At 52.8% G+C, this 25,750-nt stretch overlaps 2 protein-coding genes across 4 annotated transcripts in view; one reads left to right on the forward strand and one right to left on the reverse strand.

Annotated features, from left to right (window-relative positions):
* Positions 1 to 705: 705 nt before the first annotated feature.
* On the reverse strand, positions 706 to 13,165 carry SLC25A29 (solute carrier family 25 member 29). Its single transcript, XM_029064246.2, has 4 exons — positions 12,797 to 13,165; positions 8,625 to 8,668; positions 4,219 to 4,302; positions 706 to 1,558 (listed from the first exon to the last, which is right to left on the reverse strand). The coding sequence occupies exons 1-4, from the start codon at positions 12,828 to 12,830 to the stop codon at positions 812 to 814; spliced, it is 909 nt and encodes a 302-aa protein (XP_028920079.1). The 5' UTR covers positions 12,831 to 13,165; the 3' UTR covers positions 706 to 811.
* A 241-nt stretch (positions 13,166 to 13,406) lies between these two features.
* The window catches only part of SLC25A47 (solute carrier family 25 member 47), a 57,848-nt gene continuing 45,504 nt past the window's right edge, over positions 13,407 to 25,750 (forward strand). The window contains exons 1-2 of one of the 3 annotated variants that reach the window (XR_003759231.2): positions 13,407 to 13,632; positions 25,333 to 25,469. Coding sequence is in view for 2 of the 3 variants with exons in the window: in XM_029064234.2 (XP_028920067.1) it covers positions 25,430 to 25,469 (40 nt within the window). In the remaining variant the exon portion in view is untranslated. The remainder of the gene's footprint in view (positions 13,633 to 25,332; positions 25,470 to 25,750) is intronic. The other 2 variants (XM_029064234.2, XM_029064236.2) reach the window with 2 other exon arrangements.

The following is a 25,750-nucleotide window of genomic DNA, read 5'->3' on the forward strand; positions in this document are numbered from 1 at the left end:
CCTCTGATACGCCTAGCTGCCCTTTCCCACTCAAACAACCTGAGAGCCTAGTGCTACCTGGACATCTTCCATCCCTCCAAAGTAGAGAGGAATAGAACCAGTCCAACGGGTTGTGCTGGCACTTTTTGTAATAATGCATAAACGGTCTGAATCTTACACACTTTGTCCTTCCGGGAGGCTATGCCGCCCACCCATGCACACCCCGCTCCCGCCCCCCACTTCAGGAAAGCTCTGTTCACACTGTTCCTGCAGGCTGAGGTCTTAGGGCGAGCTAGAGTGCGGGCAGACTGCCACAGCTTTGTGGAGCGGGCCAGCGTCCAGTACTACCAGTGCAAAGTGCCAGTGGTGTTACAAACCAAGAGACAAACCATTTGAGAACTGCTCTGCTAAATCTCCCCCAGAGACAAGGGACGTGGGTGGGGGGGGAGAGGTGACACATGGTCAGAAGACTTCCCCGTTCGCTGGCCCCTCCTAATGTTTCACTTTGTACCGAAGATGTAAATCCTTTCCCTCTCCCCAAGGTGTCCCCTAGACCTGGTCAAGGAGCCAGCGTGGTAAAGGAGAGGCTTTACCTCTCCCACCTTAGGCCCCCCAGAAAGGGAGCGGGCACATAAGTTGAGGTGACGGCAGTTGACGCACTGGCAGCAGGGCTGGGGTGGCCACAGCAGCGGCCCAGTGAGCTCCTTAAAAGACAGAACGCAGCAACGGTTTCCGACACAGGGTTTATTTACACAGTTCCCAGGGGTCGGGTGTCTTACAAAAATACGGCCCGGGGCCCCGCCCCACCCCGCCAGGCCGCCCCCCACCGGGCCTACAGGCCGGAAGGCTGCTGCAGAGCCGGACCCCGTTCGCACTCGCCCAGGTCCCCCTCCTCTGCCCTCATGTACATGAGGAACACGGTGACAGTGGCAAAGGTGGCCGCGTTGACGGGGAAGGCCCGCAGAAGCGTGGAGGTCAGGCCCCGCGTGAACACGCGCCAGCCCTCGGCCCGGTAGCTCTTGCGCACGCAGTCCAGGATGCCGCTGTACTGCTTGGCCCCCCTCACGCCGTCGGCCTGCAGGCGGGACTTGATGACGTCCACGGGGTAGGTGGACAGCCATGAGACGATGCCAGACATGCCGCCGGCCAGCAGCAGCTTGGGCACCACAAAGCTGTCCTCGAGCTCGCAGCCCAGGGCACGTGTCAGGCAGTCGTAGGTCAGGAAGTAAAAGCCGAAGCTGGGCGTCTCGCGGATCAGGGTGGACAGCATGCCTGTGTTAATGCCCCGCAGCCCCTCGCGGCGGTAGATCTTCACCAGGCAGTCCAAGGAGTTCTTGTACATCTTGGCCTTGAGCTTGTACTCGCCGGTGCCCTGCAGCTGCAGGCGTGTCTTGGCCAGCTCCATGGGGCAGCAGATAACGCACTGGATGGCACCCGCGGCCGAGCCCGCCAGGAACTGGTTCAGCGGTGTGTCCTTCCCCAGGGCCCGGATGGTGTTCCCCTGGACGCCGAACACCAGCGCGTTGATGAAGGTCAGCCCCATCATCGGGGAGCCTATGCCCTTGTACAGGCCGAACACCTGGTGGAGGTTGGGGGAGAAAGGGGGGCAATATGGTCCGTGTCCCATCAGCGCGGGACCACCAGAGCTGGGAGGCCAGGAGAGTGAGGGAAAACCATAAGAAACACCACCACCGGCACAGAAGGAAAGGAAACTCCCTCTGGACCGTAAGCTCATCGTGGACGGGGCATGTGTCTGTTAAAAGCTATATTATACTCCCCCAAGTGCTTAGTGCAGTGCTCTCCACACAGTAAAGTGCTCACTAAGCATGACTGAATGAATGGCTGACTGACCAAGGTGGAGGAATTCTCAGTGCCCAGCAAGAAGCTGTAGCCCCAGTCCAGGAGCAGGGCAGAGAGCGGCACCTGGCTCAAGGGCCCAGGGTTTGAGGACCCCCCCAAGATCTGTCTTCTCTCATCAACCGTCCCTGATGCTGCTTGCTATAGCTTTTAGGATGGCTCAGCTCTGATGCATACAAAGCTCCTCGTGGATATGTGGGGGAAGTGCAAGCTCATTGTGGGCAGGGAATGTCACAGCTTAATGTTGTATTGGATTTTCCCAAGCACTTAGTTCAGTGCTCTGCACACAGTAAGTACTTAATACAGTTGAATAAATTAATGGTGGGATGTGTGAAGCAGGAGGGGTTGGGTGGCATGTGTGTATGTATGTGGAGGGGTGGGGGAGAGGGGTGGGCGCGCCTATTAGTGGGGTTGGAAAGGAAAGGGATGCTTCGGAATGGCAGAGTACCACTGTTATAAAGCTCCAGCTGTCTCGGCTGCCAACATCTCTACCCATCAGGCTGCATGCTCACGAGACCGTAATCTCACTACTCTGACAAACATAATGTCATCCGCAAGGCTGAAGCCAAGGCTGCATGGGGGTGGAGCTGGGCCAGGGTGCCACTGCCTGTAGCCAAGATGCTAGGAGTCTTCGCCACCACCTTTGAGCCAAGCAACCGTGAGCCAGAGCAGTATGGAGCTGGGGTGACTTGAGCCAGGAGCTGCTCTCCCTCACGCTAGGTGGCTTGGCCCTTCCTTGGAAGGACAGGTGGGACCATGGCGACAGTGGGGAAATTGACATTTTCCTTGTAATATCAGACCTCTTCCTTCCAGCCCCCAGGAGTGAGTGATGAAGAGCAATAAGGATCCAACCACTCCAACTCCGGCCTCTGCCGTCGGCAGCTGGGTTTGACCAACAGGCTGCCTCCGCAGCCCTAGAGGGTGTCCTCTCACAGGACCCTATTGGATTCTCCCAAGTGTTTAATACAGTGCTCTCCGTCAAAAGTGTTCCATAAACACTATTGGTTGATTGATCATGCGAAGCCATCTACTCTGTTGCCTAGTGGGGTACGTTCCAAGTCAGGTGCCTTCCCCAGCTCCTTCAATGAATTGGGAAAGCACAGGGGACGGGAGGCGTGTTGCATGAGCACTGAACCAGCTCTTCTCAAATCAATCTATTCACTGGGTCTCGCGCTCACTGCCAAACCTCTGCTCACACCCCCACCTTATGCCTAGAACTCTTTGCCTGTTCAGATGCAGCAGACCACCTCCCGACCCCGGCTAAGGCCCTGATGAAATCACATCTCCTCCAGGATGCCTCCCCTAATCAGCCTTCATCTTCCCCCTCTATCTTAGCCACCATGCGGGGCTATCACTTCAGCACTTCCACATCACTGACAGCCCTGGGCACTCACCTCTCTCTGTACCACTTTTCTTCCTTTCATCTTTCTGCTTTATTGTTTCATCCTACTTGTAACTTATTTTAGTGTGTCTCCCCCAGTTGACTGCAAGGTCCATTAAGAAGGCAGCGATCGTGGCTATTGACTCTATTATACGCTCCTGAAGCTTAGTATGGTGCTCTGTAGAGAAAGTGCTCAACACTATTGATTCCCCCACTCCTGACAGCCCCTCCCCTTGGTTCTTCCCAGAGGAAACAAGGCCTGGTGGGGCAGGGGGGGAGAACCTAAACATGGAGACTCCATTATACTGACTCCCACAGCTGCAATGCCTGCTTTTGCCCTTCTCTTCTCCCTCCCTCCACCACACCCACTGGCCTCTGCTCCCAGGACCCAAATCCCTCCCTGGCATCCAGGGGACTACCAAGGAGGCAGGAAACTCAGTTCTCAGTTATCCACGCTAATAGTGGAAAGAGATGAGATACAGCGTGGCCTAGTGGACAGAGCAAGGGCCTGGGAGTCAGAAGGATCTGGGTTCTAAATCCTGCCTCTGCCACCTGTCTGCTGTGACTTGTGCAAGTCACTTCACTCTGCCGGGCCTCAGTTTCCTCATCTGCAAAATGGGAAGCCCCATGTAGCCCCATGTGGAACATAGACTGTGTCCAACCTGATTAGCTTGGCTCTACCCCGGCGCTTAGTACGATACCTAGCATGTAGTAAGTGCTTAATAAATACCATAAGGAAAAAAAAAAGGCTGAGAGGCTAGCATGAGACTGGAGAAGCTTCCTGAGCCCCAGAAGCAGGGAATGTCTGGGGAGACTGGGGGTGCTCTTGAGGGGAGAAGAGGGAGATTGCCATAGAATGACAGCTGGTGCAGCTAAAAAAATAAAAAAAGTTCTACCTACCCCAGAAAAATCAGCTCACAGATACTTTAATCATGTCCGAAAGTTAACAAGCTCTTTCTCTCTTTGAAACACGGCCCACCTGCCCCCATCGAGGTACTTACGCTCTCCTGCTTGACAATCGACTGGAAGCAGTGGAAGGTCCCCCGATAGAGAGGCCTCTCTACATTCTGGACTTGCAAGCGGACCTAGAACAAGAGCCTACGGTGAAGAGGGGCAGACCGGCGCCGGGGCACCAGCTCGCAAGACGCCCCCGTCCTCTGCACGGGTGACCAGACCCCCCGGGGGCAGCGGCGGAGAGCGGAGTGTGTTGCGCAGGCGGCCGCTCAGAGTGCAGGCTGGGCACAGTGTGAGCCTGAGGCACGTGCCCGGGTCGGCGGAGGGGGGTGGCAGGGGAGCGGGCTGAATGCTAGATCTGCAGTGGAGAGGGATGTCTCTGAGCTCTCCCTTCCCATCCCCTCCTGTCCACCCATTCTGGGCTTGAAACGGGATGGAGCCATCTGAGCTCGGATGGTGACAGGATGTTTGGCACCTAGGGATGCTGGTGGCATTCCGGATGGGGGTGTGGGGAGATGGGAGGAGTCTTGGGGGACCAGTGGTTTGGCTTTCCACCTTCGCTTCAGGAGGGAAGCGGGGCTTGCGGTGCCTATAGGGTAAGGCAGAGTGGTTAGCCCTGTAACCACCGGCTATGGCAAGTGCCGGGCCTTCTCCACAAAGGAGCAGAAGCTTCCTCCTTAAAACTCCATTTCCGGCAGCTGCCGGTCCTCTCTTGTTTTACTGGAGAGATGCTGAGGGCCTTAAGCCCAGCACAAACACTACACTACAGGTGGGAAGCGAGACACTGGGGACAGCTGAGATGGAGTCCCAGCTCGGGCAAGTCCCTTAGCCACTCTCTGCTTCCATTCTACCCATCTGTAAAACTGGGGATGGTATCACTTGCCTCTGCCTCTCCCCACCTCGCAGGGATGTCGGGAGGAATATAATGAGATGATGGATGTGAGGTGTTTTGGACAATAAAAACACTCTACAAAACAAGGTATTAAATACAGTCTCTCCCCCCTCCCACCCCAAATAATGAAACGAGATCATTAAACGGGCCCCAGGGAGGATGGCTCCGCCAGCTCTCGTGGCACCAGAGCCCAGGGCAAGAAAAGTGGGCTCCCGGCATGTGGTTTCACTAACCCAGCCGCCAAAGCCACATCCCCAGTTGCCGTTGCCAGGGCCATTTTGCCCCTAACTGTGGATCTATTTAGGCCAATCTGGGAGACTTCACCCTGAACGCCCCCATCCACAGGGAAATGCAGTGAAGATACCATGTGAGCGCACGCCGAGTTCATGTGAGCACATGTGTGAACCCGGGGACCGGGTGCAAGTGGAACCGGAGCCATCCGATCCCCCGCCGACGGCCACGTGCAAGCCAGCCCTCCGAAGTCTTAAACTGAAGGAAGCCGGCCGGGAGTCGCTGCTCAAGGGCGGCGAGCTCTCGAGCAGGAGGCGGGAAGGCGGGGGGACGTGTGACTGGGATTTATGAAACGGACCGCGGCAAAGCTGCTAGAATTAAACCAAAGCAAGGCCCCGCCACAGGGAAGCTGGCATCGCCCTCATCTGACGCACACGCAGCTCAGACCCACAGAGGACAGGCCTCTCGGGATCTGGGTACTTGGTACTTCAATTAAGACCACCTTGATGAGTCAAGCTGTAATTAATGTGCCAATTTCCAGAACAGTTAAGGTGACCCACCCATCTCCCCCTCCTTTCCCCTCCCCCCACCCCAATTTCCCGATCGGACACCTTATTCAACAGCTGTAAGACATATCCCCCGATCAGAAGCCCTCATGCTCTCTTTCCTGTCAGCTCACCCACCCCCGGACCCACCCCCTCTTCCCCCCACCCATTCCTACCCACGTGACGGCGATCTCTGCTCGTCTGGGAGGCCGTGGGGACGGACGGGCAGCGGGACAGCGAATGGACTATCCGGGGAGGGGCTGGAATTTGGAGGGAGACTCGCCGCTGCCACGGGCCAGTCAATCCCGTCCCGGGCCGGCAGCTGGCTGATGTCGAGGCAGGGGTGGGCTGGGGAGAGGGGACGTATTGGCGACACAGCTGACAGTCGGGAAGGGCCTCTGGCGACCGACACACCGGAAGAGAAAGCCGCGTTTCCGACCTCACCCCTTCTGCAGAGAATCCTCCCCCTGCGAGAGAGCCCGAGGACTGATCGATCATGTGGCAGAAGGCTGTTGGGGAGTGATGGGGAGGTAGGGGGGCGCGGACAAGGACAGAGGCTGGACTGTGCGTAGTTCCATCGCTTTGTACTGGGACGAATCACACATTTTGGGGCAAATCGAGACTGAGAGAAACAGAAGGGTTCACCTGGTCTATACTTACTAGGTAACTCTCCGTGATGAGGCTTTGTCTGTCATCTACAACAAAGTAACACTTTTGCTGTTAATGAAGACAGCCCCTGGCTCAGAAAGTAAAGGCAGTTAAAAGCAACAAAGCAAATTTTCAACATCACATCAAAACAAGACTCGGGGAGGGGAGAGAGGGCAGGGACGGGTTGTGGCCCTCTCAGGGCAGGAGAGGAGAACGTCATTCCTCTCTGCCGCTGAAACATTCTCCTTCCAGTTGTCCTCAGCCCGTCTTCTTCTCCCGCACCCCCTAGAGCCCCCATCCCGCTCCTCCCGGTCCTGGCTGCAGCATCCAAGTGAGGTCCCAGACAGAACTTTCGGGGTGTGCAGGAAAGAGGAGGAGGGGGGCAAGGAAACATTCCTCGTCTTGAGCGAACTGCCCTTTCAGCTTCGGCAAGTCACAAACTCATTTCCGAGTTGGGCTGTACAAGAAACCACCAGAATGAGAAAGCGCCCTGCTGTTCAGGACAACGGGAAGATGGGACAAAAAGAAATCCACCCCGGTCACCCGGGTGCACTCCATTTCCGGCGGGAACCCCCCGGCCAAATCACGCAACGTGGAACTGCTCCGATTTCACCTGCCCATTATGAAACCTTCACCCTCTCACCCCCTGGACTAGAATCGCTTTGCTATATGGTAAGCATCCCGAGGGCAGGCTCTGGGTCCCTCACCTCTGCCACACTCACCCAAAGCTGCCCTACGCGCTCCAAGCACCCGACACGGTGCTCTGCCCGCTGGGCGGCGCTTCATAAGCATGAATGACGGACTCTCCTGGCTCTGCCTTTTGGGTCCTGGCTAGCTCCCTGCAAAACTGGGTCACCTTTCTTTGCTGTGCGATGGGCTCACTGCCCTGTCTACCAAGGAGCTGGATTGGGTTGTTACAGTGTAGCCTACATTTCACTACAGTTACAGCCAGAAGAGGACCCAGAGCAGGTAAGATGAGGCTCGCCCCTATGCACCTCACCAAGTGAACCAAAGCAGGTGAGATGTGCCGATCCCTGAACCGCTTTCTTTCTCACTCACCCCCGTCTCCTCTGCTCTATACCGCACTCTCCCAAATGCTTAGTACAGTGCTCTGCACACAGTAAGGGCTCCATAAATACCATCGACTGGCTGACAGGCCACCGTGATTCGGTTTCCAGAGGCCAACCCGCCCCGTCCTTTGCCCGGCTAGTTGGTGAGGCTGCGGGGGTGGGAGGGGCGGATCTACGGAGGCAGCAGCATTAGGAGAAGCCAGGCAGCGCCGAGTGGGTTTTGCGGCGTCCGGGAGACGTTCACGTTAGTTGTGTGAGAAACAAGAGAGGGGAAGCTCTCGGATTATTAAGCAAGCAGAGCATTCTTCCCCCAACCCCGAAGGGCGCTTGGCTTCACTCAAATTTCAAAGGGGCGCTTTAGATACAAAACCCTGTGGATCAGGACTTTTTTTTTAAACATCCATTATTAGCGAGACGTCCTCTGCCGGCGCCTCGTTGGGGCTGGTTAAGGGGAAAAAAAAAATCACTGTAATCCTCGAAGAAATAGACTAGAAATCTCAAAGCGCATAGAGTACTTCTTGGGTCTTAAAACTCAGCATGTTCTGGCTTACAGAGGTAGAAATGAAAGGTCTGAGATGATCTTCATTTGTCACGTTGCGTCTAATTCCCTAAAGCGCTTAAGAGCGCGAAAGATCTTTGATTCTTATCAAATCTGCATTCCCAATTCCAGCAGGCTTGAGGAAAATGATGGGCAATGTTAAGCCTTGGGATATCCAACCAGTGGAGAGATGGGGACTTTAAACATACAAATGATCATACAGATGGTCGACCCGAGGTGTTTGAGACCCAGTGGTCCCAGGAGGCCCCTCACCAATGGACTTCTGATTGGGCCGAGTCCACCGAAAGCATGTGGACACTTGCTATTTTGCCATGCCCCTTCAGAGGGCTCAGAAAAGACCTCAGGAAGCACGGTGCGCTGACGACAGTTTGAAAAGCGAGTACTCTGATTTCAAAACCCTTCCCCCGGCGCCCCACCCAAGTGAAGATTCGAAACCAAGACCGACTCTCAACTCGCCCCTTTTAGATCAGCACTGGCTCCTGCCTGAGGGTCCAGCTGTGAAACCCACCTTAACCGTGTCAAATGGATGTCCCACGAGCACACCTGCGGCACCTGGGGAAACAGAAACACGTGTGAGGCGTGAAAAAGCAACGTGGGGGGAGAGGACGCTTCTTCCTCATTCCAAGCCCCTCTGGTCTGGACCAGCCTCCTCTTTGCTGAGACCCGCCCACTTGCCTGGTCCTGCTCCCTTCACTTGCTCATTCGGACCCCTGGGGATCTCAGGCCTGACCAGAAATGCAGGCCAGGAGGCTAGGTAAGATCTGTACTAGCCCCCTGGCTGGATGAGAACTGATCTGCCTTTGCTGAGAAACGACAAGGAATAGTTTCAACTCAGAGCCGCAGGGAGAGAGACACAACTTATCGGCAAAGCATAATAGGATAATTGTGGTATTAGTTAAGGGCTTACTATGTACTAAGCACCGGGGTAGATACAAAATAATCAGGGTCCATATGCAATTCTCGGTCCAAGTGGCAGGGAGAACAATAATAATAATAATAATGTTGGTATTTGTTAAGCGCTTACTATGTGCCGAGCACTGTTCTAAGTGCTGGGGTAGACACAGGGGAATCAGGTTGTCCCACATGGGGCTCACAGTCTTAATCCCCATTTTACAGATGAGGTAACTGAGGCACCGAGAAGTTAAGTGACTTGCCCAAAGTCACACAGCTGACAAGTGGCCGAGCTGGGATTTGAACCCATGACCTCTGGCTCCAAAGCCCGTGCTCTTTCCACTGAGCCACACTGCTTCTGAACCCTCATTTTGCCGAAGAGGGAACTGAGGCACAGAGAAGTTAGACTTGCTCATGGTCACACAGCAGGTAAGTGGCAGAGCTGGGATTAAACCCAGGTCCTCTGACTCCCAGATCTGGGCTCTTTCCTCTAGGCTATGCTGCTTAGGCAGTGAGGAACAGGGATGGAACCCATGAGGGAACAGATTCCAGATCCCAGGTCAGCCAATCACACTCCCACCCCGATGCCATTTCAAATCAATCAATGGTATTTACTGAACACTTACTGTGTGCAGAGCACTCTTCTAAGCATTTGGGAGAGTAAAATGCGACAGAATCGGTGACACATTCCCTGCCCAAAATCAGGGACCACCATGACTAGCAGCTGAGCCTCCTCTCCAAGGCTCAGAGGAGCCCAGGCGCATATTAACAGGATCCCAGCCCTGCCCCACCCGGATCCCGATACTCTCCCCAGCTCCCGGGCACCAGATGGCACGGGGCGGGGTGAGGGTGTGGGCAGGGAATGTGTCTGTTGTTATACTGTACTCTCCCAAGCGCTTAGTGCAGTGCTTTGCACACAGCAAGCGCTCAGTAAATACGATCGAATGAATGAATGGAGGCTATTTCTCAGTGGCGGCAGCGAAAAGAAGAGATGGGAGGTGAAAGGAGGTTGTACAAAAACCCCAGTGAGAAGTTCTTGGCAGAACCGCAGCCTCCAGGCCCGGCTCAGCGCTGAATCACTCCTTGGAGGGCTTGCCAAGCCCGGGGAGCGGACCAGGGCCAGCAGAGCCTAAATAAATACTTAGGTGACGCTTGAGGGAGAAGACAGAATAAGGTCACAGTTGGAAGCCTGGAGCAGAGGAGGGCGTGGGACACCTCAAAGCCCAAACTTAGTCCCCTGATGGTCTCTCAGCCCACACCCTGTCCAAATTTTCATGTTCGCCCCTAGGACCACAGATTGGAAATCCCATATAGTACAGAAGGAACCCTGTAAAGAGCAGTATGCATTCCGTAAGTTCCTTAAGGGCAGGGGACGTGTCGGCTAATTCTGTTGTATTATACTCTTCAGAGCACTCTGTACAGTGCTCTGCACATAGTAAGTGCTCGATAATTAACTGATTGATGGGGGAGAGAAGGGAGGGGCTTCCCCTCCCTGTGAGGAAGACAAGTGGGTTTGCCCTGAGTTTTTAGCTTCTTTGGTGGGGAGGGAAGGAGGCGCCGGCGCTTTAAGCAGCTCCTGGATGGCACGCAGGAGACGCAGGAGATGATGCTGAGATCACAGCCTACATGGCCCAGCAGCCCACCGCCGACCACCAGCCCATGTCGGGCTCACAGGATGGGACCTGCCCCAACCGTTCCATCTGCCTCCTGCCTAGCTGGGCCAGGGGAGGGTGGACCAGGAAAGAGATTCATCCTCACGGGCAGAAATGGTTTCCCGGATCCTGATAAGCCACTCCCTCTCCCTCCACCCATTTTGTTCGCTCTCTTCTTTCGGGTATGGTGGGGCCAGGCCCTGAACCTTGCCAGCTTTCCCCGGAATATCCGATCCTGGGGGAGAAGCGCTCCCTCACGTAGTCCACCTGGGCCTGGTGGGGAGCGGAAGCCTCCCAAGACCCACTGCATCCTCATCACCCCCTCTGGACCGTCTTCTCGGGCTCATAGCCAGTTTGCAATCATGCAACGGGCCCTCGCCTGCAGTAGGCTGCACAGTGCACAGAGAATATGCTTTTGGGGGTGGGGGTGGGGTTAATCTGTAGCTCTCTTAGTTGCTGTCTTTCTGCTCCCTAGACAGAGAGGGAGAGACCGCCTCTCCTCACCCCCTGCCCCGAATAACCCCACCTTGTTCCCTTCCTCCAGTGGGAGAGGAAAAGGGGAAGAGGGGAAGGGTGAGGAAAAGGGTGCGTGTTTGGGTGAGCGTGGGGGGTTTCTACCCAGCTGGAGATCAGGTGAGGAAAAAGTTGGTGGGGTGTTCCAGCCTGCAAGGAAAGATGTTTCCACCTGTGTCTTTCAGGATGTTGGACATTCTGTCCCCAACCTGCCCCTGGACTCACTGCCTGAGGCAGAGTCCCCAGCTCTGTGAGCCCTCCTTTCAAAGTGGGGTTTGGGGTGTGAATTCTAAGCATCCCTGGGGGAGGTGGTGGGATCCTTCTTTAAGGGAGGGGCTGGGGCAGGGGCTGGAGCTGTGGCTGGAGTTGGGGCAGGGGCTGGAGCTGGGGCAGGGACTGGATCTGGAGTTGGGGCAGGGGCTGGGGCAAGACTAGGGGCAGGAGCTGGGCAGGGGATGGAGCTGGGGCAAGACTAGGGGCAGGAGCTGGGCAGGGGATGGAGCTGGGGCAAGTCTAGGGGCAGGAGCTGGGGCAGGGCCTGGAGTTGGGGTAGGGGCTGGCGCTGGGAACGTAGCTGGGGCAAGACTAGGGGCAGGAGCTGGGCAGGGCCAGAGCTGGGGCAGGGGCTGGAAGTGGGGTAGGAGCTGGGGCAGGGGCTGGAACTGGGGCAGAGGCAGGACTAGGGGCAAGGGCCGGAGCCGGGGTGTCCTCCGACCAGTTCCCGCTCTATTGTTAGCGTCCCGGCCACGCTGGGCTCCCAGGGGCTGCGGGCTGGAGGAAACCCGAGCCGAGGCTCCTCGAGACCCCTCCCCCCGCATCCTCCCGCCTCTCCCTCCCCGCGGGTCCTCGCACAGCCGGGGCTGAACGAGGCCCGGTCCCCGGGAAAGAACCCCGGACACCCCCGGACACCCCCGGACACCTTACAGAGTCGCTCCCCTCCCCCGCCGCCTGATTTCCTTTTCCCGACCCTCCACTCCCCCCCTAAATTCCTCCCCTCCGAGGATTCTTTCTCCAGCTTCCTTCCCTCTCTTCGCCACCCGGTTTCCATCCCCGGACTTCTCCCCCACCATCCCCCCCACCTCCGCCCCATTTCGCTGCCTCCCCTCTCCACCCTCCTCCTGCCAATTTCTGTCTCCCCTTCCACCCACCTCCTCCCAATTTCTGTCTCCCCTCCGACCTCCTCCCAATTTCTGTCTCCCCCCCGATCTCCTCCCCAATTTCTGTCTCCCCCCCGACCTCCTCCCCAATTTCTGTCTCCCCCCCGACCTCCTCCCAATTTCTGTCGTCTCCCCCCCGACCTCCTCCCAATTTCTCTGCCTCCCCTCTCCACCTCCTCCCAATTTCTCTGCCTCCCCTCTCCACCTCCTCCCAATTTCTCTGCCTCCCCTCTCCACCTCCTCCCAATTTCTCTGCCTCCCCTCTCCACCTCCTCCCAATTTCTCTGCCTCCCCTCTCCACCTCCTCCCAATTTTTCTGCCTCTTCTCTCCACCCACCTTCCCCCAATTTCTGTCTCCGCTTCACCTCCTCCCAATTTCTCTCTCCCCTCCACCTCCGCCCAATTTCTCTGCTTCCCCTCCCACCTCCGCCTCATTTGTCTGCCTCCCCCTCCCCCCACTTCCTTACCCCCGACGCATCCCGCCAGAAAGTCGAGCGCCATGGCCAGTGTCTTCCTGGTCCTCGTCCTCCACCGGCCCCGGAGCCGCCCGAGCGGTGGGAGGTGACTGTTGTGGGCCCCGGGCCCTGTCCCTCCTGTCCCTCCTGTCCTCCCTCCGGCGGGTCGCGGGCCTCTCCGCCGCCCGCAATCCGGGGAGGGCCCGCGCCGCCTTTCTTTCTTTCTTTCTTTCTTTCTTTCTTTCGGAAAATGAATGAATAATAAAGAACGAGGAGGTGGTCGCGCTCCTTTGGGATTCGACGGGCTGGGTGACGGCGGTCCTTGTGCCCGGCGCGGAGTCCGGACCGGAGGGAGGCCTGGAGGGCGGACCGCGGAGGGGACAGGCGGCAGGGGCCCCCCCGGGGGGCGGGCGGAGGGGAGGGAAGCGCCGCGTCCAATGGGAGGGCGAGCTCCGGACAACGCCCCAGCCGGGGGCCGGCGCCTCGGGAGCTCATTGGCTGGCGGCGAGGGGGGCGTGGCCCGGAGAGCGACCGCCCCCAAGGGGGGGAGGCCGGGATCGCAGACAAAGACTCCGCTTTGTGCGGCGGCGGGAGGCTGCCGGAAGACCCGGAGCCGGATCAGGATCCCGATCCGGATCCTGATCCGGCCCGGGCCTTACCTCGGCGCTCGGATCGGCCAGGTGCACGAGACTCCCCCCTCCCCCCACCCTCGTGTCCCACGTGGCCGCTTCTTGTGCACGTGGTCAGACCCGCCTTTAGCCTCCCCCCGGGGGGGCTCCGGAATCGCGACAGCGACAATATGTCGTCGCTCATGACTGCCGTCGTGGACGAAAGCAGAAATTCCAAGGGTAAGTCTGATTCTCCAGTAATAACGAGGGTATTTATTAAGCGCTTGCTATGTGCCAAGCACTGATCTGAGCGCTGGGGCAGATGCAATAGCAATAATGATGATGGCATTTGTTAAGCGCTTACTGTGTGCCAAACACCATTCTAAGAGCTGGAGTAGTTACAATAGCAATAACGATGATGGCATCTGTTAAGCGCTTACTATGTGCCAAACAATGTCCTAAGCGCTGGAGTAGATACAATAGCAATAATGATGATGGCATTTAAGCGCTTACTATGTGCCAAACTCCATTCTAAGCGCTGGAGTAGATACAGTAGCAATAATGATGATGGCATCTGTTAAGCGCTTACTGTGTGCCAAGCACCGCTCTAAGCGCTGGGGCAGATGCAATAGCAATAATGATGATGGCATTTGTTAAGCGCTTACTGTGTGCCAAACGCTGTTCTAAGAACTGGAGTAATAATAATAATAATGTTGGTATTTGTTAAGCGCTTACTATGTGCCGAGCACTGTTCTAAGCGCTGCGGTAGACACAGGGGAATCAGGTTGTCCCACGTGGGGCTCACAGTCTTAATCCCCATTTTACAGATGAGGTAACTGAGGCACTGAGAAGTTAAGTGACTTGCCCAAAGTCACACAGCTGACAAGTGGTAGATCCGGGGTTCGAACCCATGACCTCTGACTCCAAAGCCCGTGCTCTTTCCAGTGAGCCACGCTGCTTCCCAGATACAGTAGCAATACGATGATGGCATCTGTTAAGCACTTACTATGTGCCAAGCACTGTTCTAAGCGCTGGGGCAGATGCAATAGCAATAATGATGATGGCATTTATTAAGCGCTTACTATGTGCCAAATACTGTTCTAAGCGCTGGAGTAGATACAGTAGCAATAATGATGTTGGCATTTGTTAATAATGTTGGTATTTGTTAAGCACTTACTATGTGCAGAGCACTGTTCTAAGCGCTGGGGGAGATACAGGGTCATCAGATGGTCCCACGTGAGGCTCACAGTCTTCATCCCCATTTTGCAGCTGAGGTAAATGATGATGGCATTTGTTAAGACTTACTATGTGCCGAGCACCTTTCTAAGTGCTGGAAAGGATACAAGGTGACCAGGTCATCCCACATGGGATTCACAGTCTTCATGCCCATTTTAGAGATGAGGGAACTGAGGCCCAGAGAAGTTAAGGGACTTGCCCAAGGTCACACAGCAAACAAGTCGGGATTAGAATCCACACCTTCTGACTCAAAGCCCGTGCTCTTTCCACTAAGCCCCCCTGCTTCTCTCCTCCCCACACCTGGCAGGCCTGAAGTGGAATCAATCAATTATTATATGTATTATATTGTTGGTATTTGTTAAGTGCTTACTATGTGCCGAGCGCTGGGGGAGAGACAGAGTAATCAGATTGCACGCTCCGCTCCTCTGCCGCCCACCTCCTCGCCGTCCCTCGGTCTCGCCTATCCCGCCATCGACCCCTGGGTCACATCCTCCCGCGGTCCCGGAACGCCCTCCCTCCTCACCTCCGCCAAACTGATTCTCTTTCCCTCTTCAAAACCTTACTTAAAAATCACCTCCTCCAAGAGGCCTTCCCAGACTGAGCTCCTCTTCCCCCTCTACTCCCTCTGCCATCCCCCCTTCACCTCTCCGCAGCTAAAGCCTCATTTTCCCCTTTTCCCTCTGCTCCTCCACCTCTCCCTTCCCATCCCCACAGCACTGTACTCGTCCACTCAACTGTATGTATTTTCGTTACCCTATTTATTTTGTTAATGAATTGTACATCGCCTTGATTCTATTTAGTTGCCATTGTTTTTACGAGATGTTCTTCCCCTTGATGCTGTTTAGTGCCATCGTTCTTGTCTGTCCGTCTCCCCCGATTAGACTGTAAGCCCGTCAAACGGCAGGGACTGGTCCCTCGTGGGGTTCACAGTCTTAATCCCCATTTTACAGATGAGGTAACTGAGGCACAGAGAAGTTAAGTGACTTGCCCAAAGTCACACAGCTGATAAGTGGCAGAGCTGGGATTAGAACCCATAACCTCTGACTCCCAAACCCATGCTCTTTCCACTGAACCATGCTGCTTCTCCTAATTATGCACTTATTCTTCTCTTAATGCACATTTACCCTGTGTAGGGCACTGTATTAAACGCTTGGGAGAGTACCCCTACAGAATAATAGACACATTGCCAGTTCACAATGGTTTTACAGTCTAAGGGGCAGACAGACAGACATTAATATAAAGAAATAAATTACGGATGTGTCCGTAAGTGCTGGGGGGTGGGGGGCGGGGGGTGGTGACTAGAAAGAGGATGTCACAGCGATTTGGAAGGAAGTGGGAAAAGAGGAAATGAGGGTTTAAAAGAGTAGGCAAGGACCATAAACCAAGCCCCTGCCTTAGTGTCAGAATCAGAGGGGGGCAGGAGGTGTAAACAGGAACAGAAATTGGGGATGGGGGGAAAAGAGAGGGAGGTGAAAAACACTGAAGCTCTAACAAGTCTCCTCCTCCTCTTCTTCTTCCTCTTCCTCTTTTCTCCTTCTTTTTCCTCCTTTCTCCTTCCTCCTCCTTTTTATTCTCCTCTTCTTCCTCTTCCTCCTCCTCTCCTTCCTCCTCTTCCTCCAAATGGATTGTGATGCTAAAGCATGAAGCATGAGAAGCAGCATGGCTTAGTGGAAAGAGCTCGGGCTTGGGAATCAGAGACTGTGGATTCTAATCCCGCTCCACCACTTGTCTGCTGTGTGACCTTGGGGAAGTCACTTAACTTCTCTGTGCCTCAGGTACCTCATCTGTAAAAATGGGGATTAAAAAATGGGAGCCCCATGTGGGACAATCTCATTACCCAGTATCTACAACAGCGCTTAGAACAGTGCTCAGCACATAGCGCTCAACAAATGTTATTATTATTATTATTATTATTAATAAAGGACTGGGACTCGGGCTTAAAAGACTATGGAGCCAGAAATAATCACCTCTCCCCATCCTACCTGGAAAGGTGGGGTAGGGATATTCCGGAAATCCTAATGGTCCATGGTGGGGCAGGATTGTCTCTATCTGCCAAATTGTACTTCCCAAGTGCTTAGTACGGTGTTCTTGCACACAGTAAGCGCTCAATAAATGCGATTGAATGAATGTCCCTGGGTCCCACCCGGGATTGCACCTGGGGTCAGAAGGTTCTCCTCAGCCAAGCTTGCTGAATTTCCAGAACTTGTCCTGACTTGCTCCCTTTGCTCTTCCCCTCTATCCTAGCCCCAAAGCACTTACGTACAAATTTGTCATTTTATTTCATTCATTCATTCAATAGCATTTATTGAGTGCTTACTGTATGCAGAGCACTGTACTAAACGCTTGGAAAGTACAATGCAGCAATAAAGAGAGACAACTTGTATTGATGTCTGTCTCCCTCCCGCCCCCCACTGCAGCCTGTGAGCTTGTTGTGGGCAGGGATTGTCACTCTTTATTGTATTGTATTTTCCCAAGCATTTAGTACAGAGCTCTGCACCCAGTAAGTGTTTAATAAATACGATTGAATGAATGAATTGAATGCTAAAGCGTTCAAAGCCCAGTTTTTCCCAGTAGCTGGCCAGTCAAATGAGGGTTGTAAATGGAATGATCTTTTTTGGCCCCAGGAGACCTTGGCTGCCTGGGGAAGAGGGAGAGGAGGAGAAGGATTTCCGAAACGTTTTTCCAGGCCACGTGGCCCCAGATGACGCCCCCCCCCCCCCAGTTGCCGGGTGGAGGTGTGGACCCCGTTGTCCTGGGCCTGAGTCTCTCGCCCTGGCTCGGGGTGCTGGCCACTGGTATTGGGGAGGGTCGGAGGGCCTGCAGCATCCAGCCCAGCCCCCGGCCCTGGGACCGGGGAACCCCTGCCCACTCCCGCAGTGGGTCCCTCCCCCAGAACCCCGACCCCCGTGGCATCCCGACCTCGAGCCGAGCTTGCTTGGAAACGGAGAACGAGAAACATCAGAAAGGCACAGCAGTAGAAGCAACGTGGCTGAGTGGAGAGAGCACGGGCCTGGGAGTCAGAAGGACCTGAGTTCTAATCCCAACTCCACCACCGGGGAACCCCTGCCCACTCCCCCAGTGGGTCCCTCCCCCAGAACCCTGACCCCCGTGGCATCCCGACCTCGAGCCGAGCTCGCTTGGAAACGGAGAACGAGAAACATCAGAAAGGCACAGCAGTAGAAGCAACGTGGCTGAGTGGAGAGAGCACGGGCCTGGGAGTCAGAAGGACCTGAGTTCTAATCCCAACTCCACCACCTTTCTGTTGTGGGTCCTTGGACTAGTCACTTCACTTCTCTGGGCCTCAGTTACCTTCATCTGGAAAATGGAGATTAAGAGTGTGAGCCCCCTGTGGGACAGGGACTGTGTCCAGCCTGATTCACTCATTCAGTCGTATTTTATTGAGCACTTACTATATGCAGAGCATTGTACTAAGTTCTTGGGATAGTACTATACAACTATAAACAGACACATTCCCCAACCACAATGAGCTGATTGATTTCTATCTACCCTAGTGCTTTGAACAGTGTTTGGCAAATAGTAAGGGCTTAACAAGTACCACTATTATATTATGATTAATATTATTAGTGCACGGATGCAGGCCTGTGGACTTCCCTGGACCCACTGTTGATAAACAGCAGTGTGGGCTAGTGGCTAGAGCATGGGCCTGGAATTCAGAGGGTTATGGGTTCTAATCCTGGCTCTGCTACGTGTCTGCTGTGTGACCTTGGGCAAGTCACTTCACTTTTCTTTGCCTCGGTTCCCTCATCTGTAAATTGGGGATTAAGACTGTGGGCCCCATGTGGGACAGGGACTGTGTCCAAGCACATTACCTTGTATCTACCCCAGCTCTTGTAAGAGTGCCTGGCACATTGTAAGCGCTTAAGAAATACTATTATTATTAATATTATTACTATTATTATAAGTAGTCTAGCTCCTGTGGGGTTTCCCTTCAGCAAACCTTCCTGCTAAGTGAGCCCCATTTCTAACTTGCTCTCCACTCAAAGGTAAGGCATCTGAAGTGAAGTCCTCCATCAGAGGAACTCTGCTGTGAATGCTGTGTGACCTTGGGGAAGTCATTTGACTTTTCAGTGCCTTATTTATCTCATCTGTAAGCTTGTTATGGGCAGGGAGCATACCTGATAATTCTTTTGTCTTGTACTCTCCAAAGCACTTAGTGGAAAGAGCCCGGGCTTGGGAGTCAGAGGTCATGGGTTCGAATCCTGGATCTGCCACTTGTCAGCTGGGTGACCTTGGGCAAGTCACTTTACTTCTCTGGGCCTCAGTTACCTCATCTGTCAAATGGGGTTGAAGACTGTGAGCCTCACATGGGACAACCTGATTACCCTGTATCTACCCCAGTGTTTAGAACAGTGCTCGGCACATAGTAAGTGCTTAACAAATACCAACATTAATTATATTCCTCCGCAGATAGTAAGTGCTCAATAAATACGATTGATTGATCTGTAAAATGGGGATTAAGACTGTGAGCCCCATGAGGGTCATGTATGCTATCCAACCTGATTAGCTTGTATCTACCCCAGCACTTAGAACAGTACCAGTCTCATAGTGAGTGTTTAACAAATACTATTATTATTATTATTGTTGTTGCTATTATAATTAATGTTGTTATTAATAATAAAAAGTTTCCCAACCCCACCCACACCCCTGAGGTGGAACTGGGGGAGAGGATACATCGAGTATAAAAACAAAGGAAAACAGCAGGCAAGTTCTGTTATAAAGAGACATGGATAGGGGCAACCAGGTGATTTCTGAGATTTTTGTCCTTATTCCAGCATTGGGTGTGTGCATTCCAGGCGACACTGATTGACCTTTGCGTTTAGACAATACCACGCGAAGACAAGGCAGCGACTGGCTGCCGCAGCAGGCTGGAGCTCAGAGCATGGGACAGGGAGGTAGTTCTCAAGGACACCAGCTGTCTTGGATTCCTGCCCCACTGGAGGAGGGAGGGCGGAGAGGAAGGCAGACCTGCTTTCATGAGGCTAAATTCACCACCGTCCCTGGGGGTTCAGCTCATTTCTGTGCACTCCAGTAATGAGGATTTGCAGGTCTACCGACTCACAGGTCCTGGGAGGTCATGGAGCTTCAATTTGCCCCGACCACTGGTTACAGAAAAATATTAACCACAGGCAGGAAAGACATTTCTTTGCATGTGCTTGTATGATTGGGGGAGGTTTCAGAGAGCCATTGTTTCCAAAACAAATTTTGGGGCAGGTTTTCCTGCTGCCCTCCCCACTTTTGTCTGGCTCTTAGCTCAAAATTATCTCCTTCATCAATTTGTAGTTAGAGGACCGCCTCCCTCCACGTAGCACTTATGTACATCTCTTTAAGCTCCTGCTTCCCCCTACCTGTAGAATTTATTTTAATGTGAGTCTTCCCCACTGGGTTGTGAGCCTCTCGAGGGCAGGGATCATCATAGTTTCCCATGCACTTAGTACAGTGCTCTGCACAGGGTAAATGCTGAATATATATACTGATTGATATGTTGACTATGGGTGTGGCACTTTACCGGTGCTCTGATAGCATCAGACCACAACAAACTTGAAGAAAGACATCTTCATCCCTGCCTCAGAGAAGAGTTTTCTAGTTCTAATAAGATTTCAGCTTGGTCTCTTTAAGGACTGTCAGCTCAAATTGATTATCCTGGGCTTTCCTGTCTTCAGCTCTAGGCTGTGAGCTCCTTGTGGGCAGGGAATGTGTCTCCCACCTCTTTATACTGTACTCTCTGAAGCTCTTAGTACAGTGCTCAGCACAGAGTAAACAAATACCATTGATGGTAGCTCTGAGGGTGTTCCCTACTCCTTCCTGAAGGAGTAAGGAAGAGGTGAAGAGGGGCGGGGTGTTGAAGGGGGATAATTGACTCTTCCTGGGGTCACTCAGTTGTTAATGTCCATGCTGGATGGAGAATGGGAATGAGTTTTAAAATTCTAATCTCACATGACCAAGCTGTCCCATACTTCCTTTCCTTCTAACTACCAGTAGGCCTGGCCAGAAGAGTGACTTTCACATTATTTAGAAATATCACTGCCCAGTTTCTTCCTTGTGTTGTCCCATAGCCCCTCCAGGTTCTTGGCAAAGGCTGGACACACCTAGGAAAGCTGAAGATGCCAGGGACTCTCTTCTCCTCCTCCTCCTCCTCCTCCTCCATGGAAAGTCAGTTGTCGTGGTCACTTCCTCATCTACCCAGGTCTTGGTGTAGTGCCAACTTGCTACCTGCTGGACCAGACTGGAAATGTGGCTAGAGCCCAGGGACCCACTCGCCTTGCACTCCTGCTCCTCCGCTTCCTCTTTCTCCCTCTTCTCCTCTTCCTCTTTCTCCTCTTCCTCTTTCTCCCCTTCCTCCCATCCTCTGTCTCTTTCTTCTCCCTTTCCTCTTTCTCCTCCTCCTCTCCTCTTTCTCTTCCATCTCCCTTTCCTCTTTCTCTTTTTCTCCTCCCTCTTCTCCTCCTCTTTTCTTTTACCTCCACTCCTGCCTCTTTCTCCTCCTCCCCCCTTCCTTTCCCCTCCTTGTCCTCTTCGTTTTTCTCCTCCACATCTTCCACCTCCTCTTCTTCCTCCTTCTCAGCTCCTTCTATCCCAAGGGAATAGGCAGAGGTATGGAGAGTGAGGGATATGTGAATAGAATAGTGGCTTTTAACATTTTAACAAGTCAAACACTCCTCTCACCTCTGGAGTAGGTGGCGGGGCTGGGGGAAGGGATATCCAGTAAAGCTTCGGGGAGGGAGTGATGCTGTAGACCAAGTGAGGAGTGTTGGATGGTCCCTCCCTAACCGTGAGGGTGAGTGCCCAGGAAGGCAATCACAATTCCTTCAAGCAATCTGGTGCCCTCATCAATCAGGAAAACAATAAATCAATGGTATTTGAGTGCTTACTATGTGCAGAACCCTGTACTAAGTGCTTGGGAGAAACTGTAAGCTCTTTGTCAGCAGGAAATGGTCTGTTACATTGTTGTATTTTCCCAAGTGCTTAGTTCTGCGCTCTGCCCACAGTAAGCACTCAGTAAATATGAATGACTGAGAAAAATCATCTGGACAGCAGAGTGAAGTATGGATTGGAGTGGGAAGAGGTAGGGGGCAGGCAGGTCAGCAAATGGGGATAGGATAAGTGCTTGGCTTAACATGGTGGCAATTTGAATGAAGAGGAAAGGGCAGATTTTTAGTGATGTCATGAAGGTTAAACTGACAGGATTTAGAGATAGATTAAATATGTGGGTTGAATGAGAGAGAGGAGTCCAGGTTAGTGCCAAGGTTATGGACTTGTGAGATAGGAAGGATGGTGGTGTTATCTACAGTGATGGGAAAGTTAGGGAAGGACAGGGTTTGAGTGGGAAGTTAAGATCCGTTTTGGACATGTTAAGTTTGAAATGTAAGCTCATTAAACTATAAGCTCATTGTGGTCAGGGAATGTATCTCTTTATTGTTATACTCTACCAAGTGCTTAATACAGTGTTCTCTCCACACAGTAAGTGCTCAATAAATCAGATTGAATGAGTGAATGAAGTGACAGCAGTGGAAGTATCCCTGCTCGAGACCTGCAGCTATTTGGTGTACGGGTTCTGGCCATCACTTTAGACATGTGAGACTACAGAGAGGGAGAGAGATCAGGGCTGGAGATATAGATTTTGGGAATCATCTGCATAGAGGTGAAACTATGGGAGCATATGAGTTCTCCAAGGGAGTGGATGTAGATGGAGAATAGAAGGGGACCCAGAGTCTCGAGGGACACCCACAGTTAGGGAGGCAGAGGAGAAGTCAGCGAAAGAGACTGAGACTGAGCAGCCAGAGAGATAGGAGGAGAAGCAGGAAAAAACCGTGTCAGTAAAGCTGAGGTTGGATAAGTGCACTTATTTGTACATTCAGTTATTTAGTCAGCTGTTTTGTCCTGACACATTTATGCTACCTTCCGTTATATCCTTGTTTTTCCTCCTGCCCCCACCCTTTGTAAATCATTTTTCCTGACTGCACCCCTATTAGATATTAAATTCCTGGAGGGCAGTGATCATGCTTTGCTTCTGCTAGAATTTTCCCAAGCACTAGGTACACAGTAGTTGCTCAATAAATACCATCGACAGTGATGATGATGCTGAAATACATAACATTTCTGCTACTTCCCAATAATAATAATATAATGTTGGTATTTGTTAAGCGCTTACTATGTGCCGAGCACTGTTCTAAGCGCTGGGGTAGACATAGGGGAATCAGGTTGTCCCACGTGGGGCTCACAGTTTCAATCCCCATTTTACAGATGAGGGAACTGAGGCACAGAGAAGTTAAGTGACTTGCCCACAGTCACACAGCCGACAAGTGGCAGAGCTGGGATTCGAACTCATGAGCCCTGACTCCAAAGCCCGTGCTTTTTCCACTGAGCCACGCTGCTTCCCAAGACCCGGAGCCATGCTTCTTACTTGATTGTTACCTTTCAAGGGCTTAGTAGCTGGTCCCTAGGGGAAGCACAGAAGTTGCTCAAAAAATACGATTGATCGATTGGTTAATTGACTGAAATTTGCAAAATGGCCAACTCCCTGCCCTGTCTGGCATCCCGGCTTTTACATTCCTCATTTGGGGCGGGGGGAGGGGGGGGATGGGTGGGGGGGTCCCCCTGCTGCCACTAAAACTGCCCAGAAATGAAGCTCCCAAGAACTCCAGCTCTTCTTCCAAGCTCCAGCCCTTTCCCCACCTACAGGGTACAGAGGAACTGAAGGGAATTCTCAGCTTTTAGGAAAGTGTTTGAGGGCTCTTATTTATATCCTTTGTGTGAAATTGTGATTCTCTTCCTCAGGGGCTTTGCACCTGCTGCATATGTGCCTCACACCCGGCCCCCTCCTCCACCAACCCAGCCACCTCTGCATGCCTGCTGTGACTTGAGTCCTGGGTTATTTTTTTTTTAATGGTATTTATTAAACGTTTACTATGTGCCATGTACTTTACTAAGCCCTGAGGTGGATACAAAGTTGCCATGCCCAATGTGAAGCTCACAGTCTTAATCCTCATTTTACAGATGAGGTAACTGAGGCACAGAAAAGTGAAGTGATTTGCCCAAGGTCATGCACAGCAGATGGGTGACAGAGCTGGGATTAGAACACAGATCCTTCTGACTCCCAGGCCCGTGCTTTCTATCCATTAGGCCATGCTGCTTCTCTGTTTGGTGTCTGGGATCCGTCCATTACTTTAGACATGGAGAGTCTCCTGAGTTTCACCTCCCTGGTGGGGGCCGAGGCAGCTGGAGCCCCTGGACTGTGGGCGTTCAGGGCTGGGGTCCAGTCTCCATTCTTCAGTCTCCAGAGGGTATTTGTTAAGCGCTTACTATGTGCCAAGCACTGTTCTCGGTGCTGCAGTAGATACATGGTTATCAGGTTGGACTCCGTCCCTGTCCCACATGGAGCTCACAGTTTTAACAGTCTCCGCCATCTGTGTGTGACTTTGGGCAAGTCACTTCACTTCTCTGTGCCTCAATTTCCTCATCTGTAAAGTGGGGATTGAGACTGTGAGTCCCAGGTGGGAGAGGGACTGTGTCCAACCCAATTTGCTTGTTCCTGCCCCAGCACTTAGTACAGTGTTTGGTGCGTAGTAAGTGCTTAATAAATACCACAGTTTGTAATTCTATTTATATTGATGCTGTTCATGCTTGTTTACTTGTTTTGATGTCTGTCTTCCTCCTTCTAGACTGTGAGTCCATTGTGGGCAGGGATTGTCTCTCTTTGTTGCTGAATTGTACATTCCAAGTGCTTAGTACAGTGCTCTGCACATAGTAAGCGCTCAACAAATATGATTGAATGAATGAATTAATAAATACGATTGAATTGAATTATTATTATAAGAGAAAGGACCCTCCTTGAGGCAAAGTCTGTCCAACACAGCCCCCTCCTCCATTCTACCCCTTCCTCCCCACCCTGCAGGCGGTATGGAAAGGGAGGAGGGGGAGAGGATAGTAGGGACCCGCCTCGAGGAGCTATAGGAGCTGGGACTGTTTATTCACTCACTCAGTCAAGCCATCAATCAATAATGATATTGATTGATCAATATTTTCCAGTGCTGGGCTATGGTAAATAAGGTAGATCAACCTTATTGCAAGGTAGATCAACCACAGTCCTGTTCCCCAAGGATTGAGGGAGAACAATGGGATAAGTAGTCACAGTCTCTGCCCCAAGGAATTTACAATCTGGAGGAGGTGGGGTGGGGTGGGAGGAGAGACACTTAGATAAATTATTATCTGTACTAAGCCCTGGAATAGATACCAGCTAATCAGGTTGGACACAGTACCTGTCCCACATTTGGCTCAGGCTTAATCTCCCTTTTACAGATGAGGTGACCAAGCCACCAAGAAATATAGTGACTTGTCCAAGGTCACACAACAGAAAAGTGGCAGAGCCAGGTCCTTCTGACTCCCAGGCCTATGCTTTTTTCACTAGGCCATGCTGCTTCCCATCTGTTTGCAATATAGTGGAGGAGAAGACTCAGTATTTAAATAATAGTAATGATAGTGGTAGTTGTTAAGCACTTACAAATGAGGTAACTGAGGCCCAGAGAAATGAAATGACTTGCCCAAGGTCGTACAGCAGATTCGTGGTGGATCTGGGATTAGAACCCAGGTCCTTCCGACTCCCAGGCCCATGTTCTCGCCACTAGGCCAGAAACTCTAGAGTCTGGTAATCACTCTATGGCTTTCTCTCTTTCTTGTTGACCACAGTGCACAGGACTTGTCTTGGATTGAACCGTGGCGCCGGGCGGCCTCTTGGTAGTGGAGTGTCGCTGAGCCCCTGGAGGCAGCAGGAACGACAGAACTGATGGTTTCTCCTGTGGAAGGATGTGTGGTGAGTCAAGCAGGTGATTCTTCTGGTTTCATTATTTTCTGATCAGGGAGCTGTGAGGGTGTTCTAACCTGTTTCCATTTGAACTAGGCCTCCTGCCAGTGGCAGGCCCAAGGCCCAGGCCTTCATGGGTTTCTCCAATGGAGCATGTCTATGATTGCTTTCAGTGGCCTCACCTCAGCCCATTTGGTCCCAGCTCAGAAGAGCTGCCCCCACAGCAGGCAGAAGAAAGGCCGCTGGGTCATCTGGAGAAACAAACAGGGGTCTCAGAGTCAGGAGAGACTACCGTGTGACTGC

The sequence above is a fragment of the Ornithorhynchus anatinus genome, chromosome 1 (assembly GCF_004115215.2).
Source record: "Ornithorhynchus anatinus isolate Pmale09 chromosome 1, mOrnAna1.pri.v4, whole genome shotgun sequence".
Classification (NCBI taxonomy): domain Eukaryota; kingdom Metazoa; phylum Chordata; class Mammalia; order Monotremata; family Ornithorhynchidae; genus Ornithorhynchus; species Ornithorhynchus anatinus.